This window comes from Aspergillus brunneoviolaceus, assembly GCF_003184695.1.
Source record: "Aspergillus brunneoviolaceus CBS 621.78 unplaced genomic scaffold BO95scaffold_46, whole genome shotgun sequence".
In the NCBI taxonomy this organism is placed as follows: domain Eukaryota; kingdom Fungi; phylum Ascomycota; class Eurotiomycetes; order Eurotiales; family Aspergillaceae; genus Aspergillus; species Aspergillus brunneoviolaceus.
The window spans coordinates 231,234-247,110 of NW_020290776.1; the positions used below are offsets into that span (position 1 = coordinate 231,234).

At 52.3% G+C, this 15,877-nt stretch overlaps 5 protein-coding genes across 5 annotated transcripts; 2 read left to right on the top strand and 3 right to left on the bottom strand.

The window, feature by feature from the left end:
- Positions 1-21: 21 nt before the first annotated feature.
- Positions 22-689, bottom strand: BO95DRAFT_444373 (uncharacterized protein). The gene has a single exon (XM_025586868.1). It carries the CDS (start codon positions 467-469, stop codon positions 107-109), a length of 363 nt encoding a protein of 120 aa, XP_025440795.1. The 5' UTR covers positions 470-689; the 3' UTR covers positions 22-106.
- A 6,770-nt stretch (positions 690-7,459) lies between these two features.
- On the top strand, positions 7,460-8,258 carry BO95DRAFT_183048 (uncharacterized protein). The gene is made up of 3 exons (XM_025580884.1): positions 7,460-7,513; positions 7,565-7,953; positions 8,046-8,258. The coding sequence occupies exons 2-3, from the start codon at positions 7,608-7,610 to the stop codon at positions 8,069-8,071; spliced, it is 372 nt and encodes a 123-aa protein (XP_025440796.1). The 5' UTR covers positions 7,460-7,513; positions 7,565-7,607; the 3' UTR covers positions 8,072-8,258.
- Positions 8,259-8,696: 438 nt separating this feature from the next.
- BO95DRAFT_444375 (pyruvate dehydrogenase (acetyl-transferring) subunit E1 alpha) lies at positions 8,697-10,682 on the top strand. The gene is made up of 4 exons (XM_025586869.1): positions 8,697-8,899; positions 8,989-9,122; positions 9,185-9,639; positions 9,693-10,682. Exons 1-4 carry the CDS (start codon positions 8,780-8,782, stop codon positions 10,196-10,198), a joined length of 1,215 nt encoding a protein of 404 aa, XP_025440797.1. The 5' UTR covers positions 8,697-8,779; the 3' UTR covers positions 10,199-10,682.
- A 45-nt stretch (positions 10,683-10,727) lies between these two features.
- On the bottom strand, positions 10,728-13,260 carry BO95DRAFT_444376 (uncharacterized protein). Its single transcript, XM_025586870.1, has one exon. The coding sequence runs from the start codon at positions 13,140-13,142 to the stop codon at positions 10,980-10,982; it is 2,163 nt and encodes a 720-aa protein (XP_025440798.1). The 5' UTR covers positions 13,143-13,260; the 3' UTR covers positions 10,728-10,979.
- A 744-nt stretch (positions 13,261-14,004) lies between these two features.
- Positions 14,005-15,757, bottom strand: BO95DRAFT_416951 (mitochondrial 37S ribosomal protein uS4m; the record flags this gene model as incomplete). The annotated part of the gene is made up of 4 exons (XM_025584404.1): positions 15,662-15,757; positions 15,063-15,578; positions 14,506-14,964; positions 14,005-14,454 (listed from the first exon to the last, which is right to left on the bottom strand). The coding sequence occupies exons 1-4, from the start codon at positions 15,695-15,697 to the stop codon at positions 14,005-14,007; spliced, it is 1,461 nt and encodes a 486-aa protein (XP_025440799.1). The 5' UTR covers positions 15,698-15,757.
- Between the last annotated feature and the right edge of the window lie 120 nt (positions 15,758-15,877).

Consider the following 15,877-nt stretch of genomic DNA (forward strand, 5'->3'; position numbering starts at 1 on the left):
AGATGCGCGGGGTCGAGTGGGGTCGGAATGGCCTGAATAACCGCTCCCTGGACGGTCTGAACGGTGGGTAAAGGAACGAAACGGGCGTAATGAACGAGTGTTAGAGTCAGAACCGGAGGTGTCTGCAAGCGGTGATTCGTTGATCGATGTCAGTCACTGAAGAGAAAAGATGTAGTCGAGGGTGATGGACCTCAGCGGTAGAGATGAAAGTAAGGAAATGGTAAGGTAGGGTAGTATAACACAGCGTGCTCTCCCCGTGGATTCCGGAATGATGGCCGTCCCCTTCAAAGACAGAGAGCAGCGATGCAATGCAGAATTGAGAGAAAGTAGGAAAGAGAGAGGTGAGTGGAGAGTAAACGCAGTTTAAGGGTGTGGAGGAGACAGGAATGGGTCCAAAGGAGAGACAGCAGAGGGACCAGAAGCAGAGAGAGGCAGAGGTAATGTTGCAGCAGCAGCAGGAAACAACCATATAAGATTCAAGCAGCCGAAACCTAACACATCCTCATGACCAACGCTAGTACGAGAGCAGATAAGAAAAGCATTCAAGACATTGGTATAGACTTACGAAGCGGAGACTTCTTTTTCGAGCGACCAAAGAAACCACGCTCGGATCCGTGACGGGCTGGTATGTTGGTTCCAGGATTGGAATCCGATCTGGAGGGGGGCCGATGTTTCCACATGGGCCTGTTGAAACACAAGACTGACGGGTATAAGACAGGATAAGACAGGAGAGAAGGGAATGGAAGCTGAAGGGGGCAGAGAGTTCTGAGTGCAGCTTGCTTGAAGCCAAAAAGCAAGAGGATTTACTGCTTAGGGGGGGCGTGTGGAAGGAGAGGAGGAACCAAGTGGGGGGGCGGAAGAAGGTCTGGTGGGGGTAGAAGCAACTCTGAAGCAGAAAAAAAAAAGGGCCCCCGATAATGATGATGATGATGATGAGATTAGAGCCTGGAGAAGTTGGTGAACCAAAGGTTGGAAACACCAGGGTCACCTCGGAGAGGGGAAGGAAAATTATCAAGAGAGGAAGAAAGCTAAGAAGAGAGTGACGAAGGGAAAAGAGGAGGTGCAAGTTGGAGATATCGTGATGGTGCGAATAATTTTACGACGGCGCCATTGATAACCCACTTCTACCGGAGAACTCAGTACGCAGACTGTATCGGTATCAGTCGATTCTGTTTTATTTGATTTTATTTTATTTTATACTTTTTCTATTTTCTGGTCGTCTTCTCTGCTGCGGATTCCTGGCGTCATTTTTTTTTCCCTCGCACAATTCTACAGAGGTGCTTTCTTACCACTGGAAAGGCTGCAGGTACTGCAAATGAGCCGTGGTTGCGGCCCCCGGGAAGAAATCAATTCATGGTAAAGAAGTCTAAAAAATAATTCTAAAAAAAAAATAATAATAATAATGATAATAATAAATGAGAAGAAGAATAATGAACAGGGAAAAAGCAAAGAAAGGAAACAGAAAAAAAGAACCGAACTAGGCTTTGAGTGGGGCAATTGGCAGCCGAGCCATGGATGTTACAGACTCACTAAGCCCACTTCTGTGGGGCAGATCCAGGGACTTGATACCGTCCGGTTACCGTGCCAATTCCTATCCTCATTAACAAGGTTTACACCTTTCTATATGGTTTGCCCCTGAAGACATACTAACTGCCTGAGCAAAGGTCGTCCGTCGGTCTTAATTAAGGTGAAATTACACGAACCCTATAGACTCATTATGCAATATGCATCGGTATAGTCCGGCACTGGCACTTTCCTGGGGTCCTCAGCAAACGGGAGACGGATGGGCATATGCGAGGTAGGGAGGACATTATCTTCATCATCCCAGTTCAACCCATCCCTAGAGACTTGAAACCTGAAATGAGAACCAACCAAGTAAGCCGGTAGGCAGGCAGGCAGGAAGGCAGGCAGGCAGGAAGGCAGGCAGGGATCAGTTGATATCAGACTATCAATTGCCTTGCTAAGGACTTAGAGATGTCCGTGGTTCTCTTCCCATAGCCTGGATATGTCCATTCCATCTATCAGCTCCGTACCCTCGGAGATTTTGTCTTGTTCATCATCCAGCCACGACCGGGTTTTTAGTATCTGCAGGTCGCCACTATCGGGGTCCGTCATGCGCCTCATCGGTCGTCTTGCTGCCTTCCAAAGGCTGCCATAGATACGGAGTAGATAGATAGACCTTGGGGAAATGGTGACATGCAGAGCTGACGATGTCTATCGAAGTCTGTTATAAGGATCCTCGGGACTCCAGTCGATACTCTTGCACAATGCAGCAACGATTGACCTCAACAATGCGCGGTGGGTTGTCGATCCCTGAGCGTTTTCTGTCAGGTCTCCTGGGTGACTGAGTGACTGGATGACTGAGTGGGAAAGCAGCATTTCCGGCATGATTCTCCTGAGTTCCTGAGTCGAAGTTGTAAACTAGTGTCGAAGGGTTGACCCATGGGAAAGCATGGCAGGACTGTTAGGGTGTTTAGAAAGAGGTTAAGTACGTAACCCGCCGACCAACGAGTGGTGGTGGTGGTGGTTGCTGCATAACAGCGGGATCCCCACCGTGGGTGAGCTTCCACCCGCATGGCTAGACTAGAAGACTAAGGTACTACTGTATTAAAGGTACCTAGTATACTTTACCGTACTGTAATCAGACGCTAAACCTACTCGGTCCCTATCCCCTAGTCTCAACTCTCTCAATTGTTCCCCCTCTCTCACCCCCTAATGTCTGAACCGTCAAAGAAAAAAAGGGGACACAGACAGACACTCACACCACTCTCTTCCGAGGATAAGAATAACTGACTAGTAGGTTGCCTTGGTTGTTCCTCTTTGTCTGCCTGACTGACTGACTGAATAACTTGGAGACTAGGGATTCTCTAATCTGCACCCTGGCGGATGATTCATCCACCGGAACCTGACTGTTGGGTTCAGTCCAAAAATCCGACCATGCGGGGAATCAATCCATAGGTAATCAATCTATCGGCTCTCTCTCTCTCCACACTTGCTTTCCGACCGCAATTGAAGCGCGGCAAGCAATTAATTTGAGAGGCGAACTAAGGTACGCTGATGGTCTGTAGCCTGGTACGGTCCCTCATGGATCAGGAGCCAAGCATGTCGTCAATGTCTGCAATGTGGTCAAAGAACCATTGGCATAAGACATGAGAGAAAGACCTGGTAACTTACCAGACTAATTTAGTTGTGTAAGCATTAAAGGTAAGGTTTAGTGCATGGACTACAAGTTGTTCACTTGGACCATCGTTCGTTCGTTCGTTCGTTCGTAGGCGCAGCAATGCTTGTCCGCCTCCGCCTCCGCCCTCATCCCCATCTTGGTCCAATGCATACCAATGCATACAAAAACGCATACACCCTCCGTTCCTCCTGCCCTACAGCGTGAGGATTCGGCCCCCAGTCAGTCGAAATCCTATAGAAATTCAAGGACGACCACAGGCTGCCATGGAACGCTGTCCAGCCCACGGATGATCGGCCCCCTTCCGGCTTTGCTGGATGATCGTCTGATCCGAACCATAGGACGACTTTATCGGTGGTGTGTTATCGGTGCGGTAACCTTGTTGGAGGTGGAGGAGGAGAATGCTTGACCTCTCCATTCCTCCAACTTGATAGATGTAAACTTTAAATCAAAAAGCAGCCCTGTGCACCGTAACAATACACCACAGTTCAAAGCATAATTGGGTGCTTGTCGACACGAGGTGGTTGGTGAATCAAGTCGGTGCGGTGCAAGCAGTCCCCGCGACCGAGACCTGACCTCATCTTGGCAATGGCGATTCCTCTCAGTGCCCTGAACGTAAACCGAGTCTACCTTCTCCGTACCTACGGCATAGACCATGGTACAGCCAAACGTATTTCTCCCGAGACGAGGGCATAGCCATCGGGGTCTTGCCGATGTATCACGTTGCCGTTGTGCCCAAATCTTTGCACCATTATGGTCAACCGTGGGTCGCCAGTGGCAAAGCACGCGTGCTTGTTCGACAACGGTAGGGCCAGCGATAACGTTTGGCTTCGATGGAAGGTTGGAACGCTGTCAAGGATCACTTGACGGCATCGTTCATCTATTGCCAGCCTACTCCAACCGATTTCCATAACTCTTCCTCGGTCGGTTCCTTCGAGAACCAGCCGGCCGACTCGGCTGACTCTTGCTCTGCCAGATGCCGACCGCCCGTCTATTCATTCAGTACTCCGTACTTCGTACTGTATCGAGGATGGATCGTCTCTCCCGTATCTCATCTGGAGCCCCACGATTCAGATCTCTGCTCCCCCAGAACCCGGATTTCAACAATATGCACAGACGCCAGAATTCATTGAGTGACTAGTCATGCACGAGCTGAGAGGGGGGGGTAACTGGACGGAAGTGGTCGGGACAGTAGCCACCACCACCACCACTAACTTACTGTCTCCTTTCATCTCCACTGTCAAAGGCGTTGGACTGGTCAGATGTCGCCTCGCCCAGCTCATCGACCCGACAATTGAGCGCAGTCGGAGGTGCTTAACAGAAGTACGATTGACTGGAATTAACCACCTGAAGCAACGGCAGTCTCGGACATTCCGTGCAGACCATCTCCACTCCACTTGTGAGGGAGAAACTACCGGAGCGACCATCCTTGAATAGAGCAAGTCCGTCGCGCTGCCAATATGGCCAACAACCCATAATTACCGCTTAAGCCAACCATGATCTCCGACAGGTTCATGTAAGCGGCCCCTGGAATTACCGTTGACAATATGGCGCAGAGTGAAGTAGATATCCTTGTCTTCCAAAGGGGGTTGAAACAATCGTGAAACCCGCCTAATAACCACTTTTTGGGAGTCAATCTCGACCGTCCGGGTAGCACGGCCCCGGACAATGAACTGCGATACATTCCGACCGGCGATCAGGTGTATCACGCAACAAGAGTAGTGTACGAGCCAGATATGCCTGGTTTGAACACGATCGTGTTGTCAGGTCGTTTCCTCAAATGCGACCTGTCATGGACGAGGGCTGCAAAGAAGGTACTTGAGTAATTATGATGTGTGGAACCGATCACTCCCCATCCGCCCGCTATGGCCAATTTACAGAGGCCGTCATGTAGTTACTGCAGATGGATCGATGGAGTATCTGCAGAGAGCTTGAGCATCGCAGGATAAGGCGGAATTTCCGTCCGTCTGTCTGCTGCCCTCCGCGTCTTCGGCCAATTCACCTTCCCAGAAAGGCTGTCGAGGAACCAATAAATCGCATAGTCTGAGCCTCACGCAAGGTGACTCCATCGATCAGTGGGTTTGCAACGACGATCTTCCGCAGGTCGCTGTGTAGATACTTGAGTAAGTCGCCTCGCTGCGGGATTTGAGCATCGGTTCATCATCGGATCGCCTCTATGTGCCTTGCCAATCTATTGACGCGATTGTGATTCAAGGTGCCTTATTTCAGTCTATACCTCGGTCCCGACTGACTGGTTCTGAGTGCGCATACTGTGCGTATGTCCACAGGCAGTGGAAGGCCTCGATCACGCCCCTTATCGATAGTACTATAATTAATTCTGAGGTATGGGTTTGTAGTGGTCAATGCGATGACTAGGCACTCATACACCCTTCACTACTGAATTGCTGATAGCCTGATACTCTGAAGGTCAGACTAATTAATTTAGCAGGGAACGGTTCCTCGGAACTCCGGGGGAGGATTGCACTTCTTGGGGTAGTGCTCCGTTTCGCAGTATCATCGATCTAAACTATACTCGTTACAATAAATCCGAACTTGGAATTACCCGGTGCTTTCCCATTGAGATTTAGTTGCGATACACCTATCTCCCAGCAGACATTCATCGGATCAATGCTATGCGTGATGTCATCCACAATCCGCATTTTACGATGGTCTCGAAGACTCTCAGAGGAACAATCGAATACTCCGTACCTCCTCTCTTCGAATTTTGCATCCAGAATCTCCCTCAATAACCCGCGGCCATACCATACCGCTCGATACAACCCGAGCAGGCTAATTGTGACCATTTCCACCCGAACTAGCGAGGACTAACCAACTAAGCAAACTTTAACTGAAGCAATGCGATTACGATTCCCCACCAGAGTCATGAAAGTTTTCCGGCTTCAGAACACAACAAATCGCACTCTTCTGCTTTCTTCTAGAATTCCCCCGGTCTGAAACTTCTCGCGATCTACCGAACCTTGAGACAGTAGTCGATGAACTATCGTCGGACATGGTCCAGAAGAGGCAGGTCTCTTTAGTCCCGCGAAATCGAACCGTGAGAGAGTCATGCACTTAGCTGCTACACTACACTCTAGCAGAGGTCCGACTCGACCTCGATCTTCCGAATCAACAGTGCGATTCTGTTCACAGCTGAAAAGAGGATTTGTACTGCGATGTGCCGTGTCTTTGTGTCTCTGTAATAAGATCTACAACCACAAAATACTTACGCACATCACTGACCCGAAAACTAGGAGGTTTTGGCAAGCGCAGCCCCGAACAGCCAACAGGACTTATCCCTGCTCAAGAGCTCCATTCAATTGCTTGTCAGGAAACGCTCCAGAAGCTGCGCAAAAATAGCTAGAACAAGGTCTTCCAGGACTATGCCTTTTCGAGTGTTGATTACTGTTTCCAATTGTCAGGCCCCATGCAAGAAGCCCCCCCTCTGTGACTGTCACGAACAGTATCACTGATACCAGTCTTGGGCTTATCCACCCCGCTGCCACGTTTCGAAGGGAAACGAGAATTCAAACGTGGGCTAGATATTAATAACAACGAACTATGGGGACTTGCGGACGAGCGATGGTCCACCCACTGCCTATTTACACATACGATACGAGAACAGGCGCAGTCGAGCTGCGCGAGTCAACAGCAGCACGTCGGCGCATAATAAAAAGCATTGAATAGTTTGGCAAATGCCTCAATAGCAAGGAGTCGCATTAGGCTGACATGATTACTCTAGATCTCGCCCCTTTTTGTATTGCGATCACCAACTGATCAACGACCTCAAGAGCTCTGAACACAATTACCGTATCGAGGCAAGTCTGAGGACGGTGTTCAATGTGTCCTGCGCTTCCAGATTAGGTACTGCTAAGGTGCAGCCCACCCTGAGCGATCATTCGGGATCTGCCCGAATTTCTGGCTGATGTTCGTGCCGATGCAGTGGTTGTGGTCGCTTAAATATCCGCATGGAGTAAGCTGATCTGGAGCCCCAGGACCCACCAGGACGGACGATGAAGCATTCGAAGCATCAGATTTATACCTACCTGTCCCCGTTCTTGACATCTTGGTGTGCGTTGCTGCCATGCAACGTCAGAAAAAGCAGACAGGTGACGCAGGTGTCAAATCTCTGGCCTCTATTTGCCCCAGGGAAATCGAGGTATCGGTTATCGCGCGACAGGAATTAAGACACCCACAGCTATGCTAGCCCAGGTACACAGCCAGGATGGCCTTAGCATCACTACCTATCATCTTTCAACGCTCGAAGGAACAATACCCTTGTCTCAAATTCCGATTAACGTACAAGCAAACAATTCATCTGTTGGGACCCGGACGCATGTCAGCATAGTCCAACGTGCACCCCATGCACACCATTGCTGACCTGCCCAGCTTGTCGCTTACGGTTTCGCGTGGCGCTCCCAGCTAGACTTCAATGGGGTATGAAGACTCAGAAAAAGCAAGAACTTCATTCCACGGTCCTACTGAACCTATGGCCAATCGGCGACAGTTGCACCGCCACGACCCAATATTATTTTGTGGTATGCATGTCGTGGTGAGATTCTGTCTTCTTGCTTTTTTCCATGCTCCCGTCACGGGGGCCAAAATGTCAAGGTGGGATCTGCCTCGACGGTGCCAACAGAAAATGATGTCGGAGGAAGTTGGAGCATGGAAAAGGTTTTTTTTCATAGGTAAGCATACCTTGTCATTCGAGTATATGGTCGAAGACGACTGGGATCATGCTGGCAAGGGTACAACGCTCAGCACCTATTCAACAGAAGGTATGCATGTTGCAATAGCTCTAGAGTAGCTATACTTTTTATCTTGCGAACAGTGGCACAGATGAAGTCTAGATCACTGACCACTTAAGCAGCCAGAGGTGAAGTATTTGGATGGTGATCAAGGTGTTCTGTAGTCCCATGCACAGACGGTGTGTCCCCGGATGGTAAAATTTTATATAGTATCGAGGCTGAGTTACGGAGTCACGAGCGGTCGATCTGGTGACAGATCCTGAGCCACGGCCACAGATTTCCTTTGGCTTCACCTCATATTCCAAAGGTTTATCATCGCCCAGAAACAGTTCTGTGGTTTCGACACCGTCAGCCTAAGTCACTTTAGCTTCAATGTTTAACCGGACAAGGGAGGAGTTCGGGGCTAACATAGTCCGATGCTGCCAAGGCTCCGGCGGTGACGCCCGGAGTGATGGAGTTGACCGCGACAAGTCATGGGAAAAGGTGACGGCGGGCATGACTGAATAGCTGCTAAGATTCTATTAGAATATGACTCCTGAAGTCATCACTATGCATTTGGGTTCAGAGGGAAAACAAGTAGTTGCCGGTATAGTACAACTATAGTTGTAGCACCTCAACACTCTACAATAATCAATCGCCCGAGTCGCTCGGAGCAGTTTGCTCGGTTTGCAACTGCTACACCGGACGGCCTCTAAGGGATGCTTATCTAATCCGTGCCTGCCGAATTCCGCCTAGTCGCAGGGGAAAGTTTGTTCCCAACATATCCGGCTTGTTGAAAGATAACAGCAGCACTGCTCTCCCTCTGTTCATTCACCTTCATCAGCATCTCGCTGTCCTCCGCTGCCTCTCATCCATCATGTTGTTCCGTGCTGCGGCCCGTCAAGCCGCCCCCTTGAGGCGTCAGGCTTTTGCCCCCGTTGCCCGTCGCTCCGTCACCACCGACGCTGCCTCGGCGCATGCTGAGAACGTCCCTCAGGTAAGACGCGCCTCCCAGTGAACCGATGGGACCTCAATGCTTCGTCCTCAATCCCGATTTTTTTTCCATCCAGCTAACTGTTTCTGTAGGAGGATGACAAGCCCTTCACCGTCCGTCTCTCCGACGAGAGCTTCGAGACCTACGAGATCGATCCCCCTCCCTACACCCTGGAGATCACCAAGAAGGAGCTGAAGCAGATGTACTACGACATGGTTGCCATGAGGTATGCTGCTACGGGTGCCCTCTGTCTCGCATCAACTCCCTTATTAACGAGTTTTGGAACAGACGCATGGAAATGGCCGCCGACCGTCTGTACAAGGAGAAGAAGATTAGAGGTTTCTGCCACTTGTCCACCGGTCAGGAAGCCGTCGCCACCGGTATCGAGCACGCTATCTCCCGCGACGACAAGATCATCACCGCCTACCGTTGCCACGGTTTCGCCATGATGCGCGGCGGTACCGTCCGCTCCATCATTGGTGAGCTGCTCGGTCGCCGTGAGGGTATCGCCTACGGCAAGGGTGGTTCCATGCACATGTTCGCCCCCAACTTCTACGGCGGTAACGGTATCGTCGGTGCCCAGGTCCCCGTCGGTGCCGGTCTGGCGTTCGCCCAGCAGTACAACAACCAGAAGGCCACCAGTATCATCCTGTACGGTGATGGTGCCTCCAACCAGGGTCAGGTCTTCGAGGCCTTCAACATGGCCAAGCTGTGGAACTTGCCCGCCCTGTTCGGTTGTGAGAGTACGTTTTGCCTTCCCTTCCCAGAGGAACTACTGTTAACAATTCGTCCCTAGACAACAAGTACGGCATGGGTACATCCGCCGCCCGCTCCTCCGCCCTGACCGAGTACTACAAGCGCGGTCAGTACATCCCCGGTATCAAGGTCAACGGCATGGACGTCCTGGCCACCAAGGCCGCCGTCAAGTACGGTAAGGAGTACGCCACCTCCGGCAACGGACCCCTCGTCTTCGAGTACGTCACCTACCGCTACGGTGGTCACTCCATGTCCGACCCCGGTACCACCTACCGCAGCCGTGAGGAGATCCAGCGCATGCGCAGCACCCACGACCCCATCGCCGGTCTCAAGCAGAAGATCCTCGACTGGAGCGTCTGCACCGAGGAGGAGCTCAAGGCCCTCGACAAGGCCGCCCGCACCCACGTCGACTCTGAGGTCGCCATCGCCGAGAAGATGCCCGTCCCCGACAGCAACTCCCGCATCCTCTTCGAGGATATCTACGTCCGTGGCAGCGAGCCCCGCTGGATGAGAGGCCGCACTGTCGACGAGACTTTCTACTACTAGAAAGTTCTTTTTTCTCCGTCTTCAGTTTAGCCATTGTGCAGGCAAAAGGAACGAGGGGAAGAGGACAGAAAGTTAAGAGGGGAGAGAGAGAGAGAGAGAGATATCCGCTGGTGATGAAGGAAACACTTCAAGGATGATGGTGTTGCGTGATGGGGGAATGACCCAGAAAAAACAGAAACGATTCTTGTTTTTTTTCTTTCTTTTTGACACAAAGCATCTTAAACCCTCCCACACAATCTCACTCATACACAAAGCTCTCATGGAATGGTTGTTATCAAACTATGTAATTTAGCCGGGAATTATCATTATTTTTTTTATTGTTTCTTTTTGACTTCATTCGTGCTTCGCTGGGGGCCTGCCTTCCTTTCCTGCGTGCTATACTATACCTACTACCGTGTTCTAGGTTTTTGGAGGCAATATAGACTGCGATGTTTCGTACTTTGATCTTGGTTTGGTGAGTGAGGCTCATGACGAGATATAGGACTTCTGAGTGGATGGTTCTTTGGTGAACCATCCAACGGGATTAAATGTATATTTCAGGTATCTTGAAGGGTAAGGTAATATATAGGTGTATGTATATAGGAGGAAAGGAAGCAGAAGCAAGGAAACTGAAGTGACAAATAAAAAGGCTGGCCGAGCACAATCAAACAGACAACACTGCTCTAGACCAGTGGGTATCATATGCAAATATATCACGATATAGAAGAAGACAAATCAAGGGAATATATGGGGTATAAGTATGACGTGATAAATGGGGAAAGAAAAGGAAAGACAAAGCAAGTCAAGACGGCTCCTGTCTCAACATCTCCAAGATCATCTCTTGCGTTCGTTGCACCGAGTCCAGCTTCTCCTCGAGACTCGCGCGGTCCTTGGCCAGCTCGGACCGCATCTCCTCACGCATCTCCTCGCGGAGTTCGGTTTTGAGCTTGGCGATGAGGTGAGTTGGGATCGGGAGGAAGGAGACTTGGGACATCTTCGGGGCTTGGGTGGGCGAGGGGGGGTCGTCGGGGTTCGAGCTAGTGTCGGATTGCGATTGGGATGGTTGTGGTTGTTGCTGCTGCGCTGTGGCGGTGGCAGCGCGTGAGCGGCTGTCGGTTGTTTCGAGGGGTTTGAAAGAGGTTTGTAGGGTGGTGGTGGGATTGGCAGCGTCGAGGTGACGGTTGAGTTTGCCCAATGTCTCTAGAACGGCACTCATCATCGACGACGACTCTGCGTTACCCGCCTCGCCTCCTGAAGGGGTGCTGTTTAGTTGTTGTAGAGCGAGGGACCCGTCCAGAGACGGTCGGCCTCCGGATGCGCCGCCTAGCATAGTCGCTGGGGCTGGAGTCGGGGTGTGGTAATGGGACTGCGGCTGACTGGCGAACATATTATCGAATCCGGGGGGTAGACGGACTTTGGTGTGCTGGGGCGTGGAGGCGGGCGGCGTTGAGAGCGCTTGCTGCGACGGTGTTGGGAGCTGCGCAGCAGCGCCACCAACGTTCACCAGTGGACTTCCGCTGCCACTCACACTCCGCGTCGCTCTCCAAGCCCCTAAGCTAGGACTGACCCCGTCATTGTTGCCGTTCACCCACACTTCCCACTCTCTGTCCTTTCTCTTCCTCGGCCTCCTCGAGTCCCTCTTCTCGATCCGCCTCGCCTCAGCCTCCTCCCACCTCTGCCACGTGGGAATCCACGCATCCACAGCAGCCCTCCATCTGAGATTCGACCGATCATCGCTCTCACTGCCCCGTCTCTCGCGCTGCTCGTCCAGAAACTTCATGCGTTGTTTGGTCACGAGTTCCACCTTGCGACGGACCGAGTGCCACGAGTACGGATGTCCCTGGTCGCGCGTGAACTCCTCCGTGACCGTCATCCACCACTTGCACAGGTTACTGCGCTGACCGAATTCGTGAGCATGGCGATTGCAGATGTCGAAGAGTGAGACTTCCTCGAGGGTGGTCAGGCGCTTCCCGTGTTTGCGGGGCCCTTCACGGTCGCCGGTGATGTTTAGGGAGTTGTCGGCACTGTCGTTGCCTGCGGCGGTAGCATCGAGGTCGAGGTCATCGCGATCATCAATGAGAATGGTAGTAGCTGTAGTGCCAGATCGGGTTGTTGTCGCATTACCGTTGGGGATGGGTCCATCTCGCTGACTATTGGAAGGAGTAGTGGTAGCGGTGCTGTTGGCGGTTCCGCCATTACCCCCACCTACAGGATGATGACCATGGCGACGCTGCTGCTGCTGCTGCTGCTGTGCGCGAGCATGTGAGCGCGCACGTGCGATTGTGTTCGCGCCCATCCCATCGGAAGAAACGTAATCCTGGTCTCCCAACGCGTCCGCGGTGGTGATATGTCGTACGCTGCAATCAGAGGTATCGAAATCACTCTCTTCGCTCGATATGGAGACAGCTTGCTGTTGTTTTTGCTGTCGCTGTTTTTGTTTTTGTTGTTGCTGCTGTTGCTGTTGACGTGCATCAATGACCATAGGAACAGGCTGTTGTTGTTGCTGTTGCTGTTGAGAATGCCGAGAAAGTGAGTGGGGGTGCGAATGGTGCTGATGCTGCTGCTGTGTATCAAGTGCAGTAGGCTGCGGCGTCGGCTGTGGTCGTAAGCGCAAATTCGTGGACAAGTTAGGGAGCGTTGTATGCTGTTGGTTGGCTCGCGCGGAAATCATCGAGGGAAGCCATGGCATTTGGGGCATCTGAAGGGCCGCGGCAGAGGTACTTGGGGGAGCAGCAGTGGGTTTTATGGTGGTCGAGGTCGAGTCAATGCGCGGATTTGAGGCGGCGGCGGCGGCGGCGGCGGCTGGGGCGGCGGCGTTCGCGGTGTGATGGGGAAGATGTGGGAGGTGTTGGCGTTGGTGTCGGTGCTGCTGCTGCTGCTGCTGCTGCTGCTGCTGAGGATGAGGATGCGTTCGATGACCAGTACTGGTGGTGGCAGTTGAACCATGCCAGGAATACATGGACATGGTTTTAGTGAGCTTTCCAAGTCTCCCAAAAGTGGTGAGAGGCGGAGAAAGAAGGAAAGAGGGAGAGGGAGAGGGAGAGGGAGAAGGAGTGGAAGAGGGAGTGAGAGTGAGAGTGAGAATGAGAGTGAGATTGATGGTGAACCGTGGACAGCAACTGCGGCGGGCGGAGAACTTTAAGCTAATAGTACTAATAGTAATTAATTCAATAAGTTAATAATGCCATTATTGAGAGAGTCGCCAAGCCAAAAACCCAAAAAACCCTTGGTCTCGTTACGCCCCTCTGAAAAATTCGACCCAAATGTCTGCAATTTTAAGTCATGGCAGCCGGTTGGGTTGGTCTAGAGCCCCGCGGTGGAGGTGGTCATTTAGCATGTTATCTAACTATCACACTCGGTATTTTTCAGGGGCTGTTGGTATGTTGGTATCTGGGCTACCTCATAGTTCTTCCGGAGTGATTGTCAGACGGCGTCTCGCTTCATCGCATTCAATAGGCACAAGCGATTCGCCATGTCTACAAGAAGCTAAAGTATAGATACTCAAGAGTATATTCGTATTGATGATGTACAGTACAGTGGGATCCTCTAGCTCCGAATACCCTGGCTACTTCATTGACTTTTGCCCTCTCCCCTGGTGATCAAGGGGAAACAACAAACCATAAAAAAGAAAGAAAAAAAAAGGAATACACTGTAGATAAGCACCCAAGATGCAGGGGAACCAAAGAGAAAAAAAAGAAACCAATCCGACACATCGAATAATCAGACACCCAGTAATACATGAAGACTGTGGAACAGGCCCGCAGAACGGAGAGAAAACAGAGAAGAGAGAATACAGATGATTGGATAAAAACCCACGTGAAATGCACCTACCGCCGTCTCAAGTACCACACAAACGCCGGATTGTTGACCATCTCGCCGAATGGCGTCGGCACCTCACCGAAGCCAGGACGAGCCACGGGGTGGCGCAGATACACAGCAGCGCATATGTTGTGATTGACCTCCAAGTAACGGGGGATCGTGGCAAACGCACTCATGTAGTCACGCGGCCTCCAGGGGGTGGCATAGGGCTTGGTGCTATCCACCGGGTTGTCGCGCATCTGGACGAGCGCCCGGCGCAGCACCTCGAACTCCTCGTCTGAGAGTTCCGATGTGTCCACCTCTTTCTCCGGGTTCTGGATGGCCTGACGGAACGCCTCAGACAGCTGAGTAGTGATGGGGCCGTTCTCGCCTGCCTTCGTGGTAGCAGCCTCGGACTCGGACTTCTCGGTAGCAGACCCCTCAGCCTTAGCCTCCACCTCCGTCTTTTCTGCCTTCTGCTTCTCCTCCTCGCCCTCCTTCGTTTCGGACTCCTCCTCCTTCGCCTTCACGGGCTTCTTCTCGGCGCGCTTGACCTTGAGAAGAGTCGTCAGCTCGGAGAACTGCTCCTCGAGGTTGGCAGTCAAAACCGAGCTGTTTCCCGAGCGGGACAATACCCGACGAACGGCTCTCTGGAATCCACGCAGATCCTGCTTGCGCTTGGCCGGGAGCACGTCCTTGCTGCTATTCATGATGGCCTTAGCCTTAGACATGAGCGCCCTGAGGGTCTTGCGGGGGGCCTCCAACGGCGCCGATTCCGCCTTGGTAGCCTCCGCAGCCTCCTCAGCCTCCTCCGCGGCTTCCTCCGCAGCCTCCTCGGCCTTCTTGGCCTCCTCGGCCGCCTTCTTGCGGGCCACTCGGGTTTGTCGTCGTTCCACCTTGTCTTTGGGCGCACCGGTGGCATACATGACGCGCTCAGGTTCAACCTGGAACATATCGCCGGGATTGAGTAGGTAGCCGGGGAATCTCATCTACCATTGCGCGAAGCCTTATTAATATTCGTCCAATGCGATGACCCAGATAGAGCCCCCCAGGGAGATCAGAAAACGAGCACGAGAAAGAAACCTACCGGCTTGCCATTGACCTTGACGGCACCGTGCACCACAAACTGCCGGGCCTGTCTCGCGCTGCTCGCAAACATGGCACGGAAGATAGCCGTGTCGAGGCGACGCTCCAACGGGGCGAACGTCATTTGAACGTAAGGCGTTGTTCTCTCACCCGTGTAAGACGCCCGAGACCCCCGAAACTTCTCCCTAGGCTTGTCAGCCCCGGCATCCTCCTCATACACCTCAAAATCCTCCATCTCTTCCGGTTGCGGGGCCTTCGTCAGACCGGACCCACGGCCGGCCGACATGGCGGAACCGTCATCTCGGGCCAAATTGCTGGGGGCCATGGGCACGACGCTGCGCAAGCGGGGGGAGAACATGCGCTGCCATTGCTTCTCGGAGACCTGTTCCCCGTGGTAGGCGCGAGCGGCGGCCTTGGCCTTCCATTTCTGCTGGAAGAAGGTGGCGTTTGGGCGGTAGACGTCCCTCAGCCGACTGAGGTTATACAGGTTATATTTGCTCCATGATTGCCGGATTTTCTGAACGGGAAGAAGATATTAGAGGAGGACTTAGGGGGGGGGGAGAGAGGAAAGTAATAAGAAGTATCGATTGAAGAGCATACCGGTGTCTTCAAGGGTGTAGTAGCCCTGTTCCTCATGATGGCGGCGGCGAGCTTCTGGAGAGAGGGGTGGGTGGTGCGTGGGTTGCTTGCTCCTACTCTGCTGCTGTCTTTCTCCCCCGGAACTATCGCCGGCGGCCAAAACTTCGCTGCCGCGAGAGCACGTGACGGGTAAGCACATGATTACCTAGTAGTAATTACTGCCTAGTTATGGCCTGA

What these genes read in the sequence shown, in the direction of transcription:
- BO95DRAFT_444373 (XM_025586868.1), bottom strand. Translation starts at nt 469, where the DNA reads ATGGTTGTTTCCTGCTGCTGCTGCAACATTACCTCTGCCTCTCTCTGC.
- BO95DRAFT_183048 (XM_025580884.1), top strand. Translation starts at nt 7,608, where the DNA reads ATGGGGTATGAAGACTCAGAAAAAGCAAGAACTTCATTCCACGGTCCT. An exon ending in CAGCACCTATTCAACAGAAG is followed by an intron (nt 7,954 to 8,045) that starts GTATGCATGTTG and finishes CCACTTAAGCAG; the next exon opens with CCAGAGGTGAAGTATTTGGA.
- BO95DRAFT_444375 (XM_025586869.1), top strand. Translation starts at nt 8,780, where the DNA reads ATGTTGTTCCGTGCTGCGGCCCGTCAAGCCGCCCCCTTGAGGCGTCAG. An exon ending in TACGACATGGTTGCCATGAG is followed by an intron (nt 9,123 to 9,184) that starts GTATGCTGCTAC and finishes GTTTTGGAACAG; the next exon opens with ACGCATGGAAATGGCCGCCG. An exon ending in CGCCCTGTTCGGTTGTGAGA is followed by an intron (nt 9,640 to 9,692) that starts GTACGTTTTGCC and finishes ATTCGTCCCTAG; the next exon opens with ACAACAAGTACGGCATGGGT.
- BO95DRAFT_444376 (XM_025586870.1), bottom strand. Translation starts at nt 13,142, where the DNA reads ATGTCCATGTATTCCTGGCATGGTTCAACTGCCACCACCAGTACTGGT.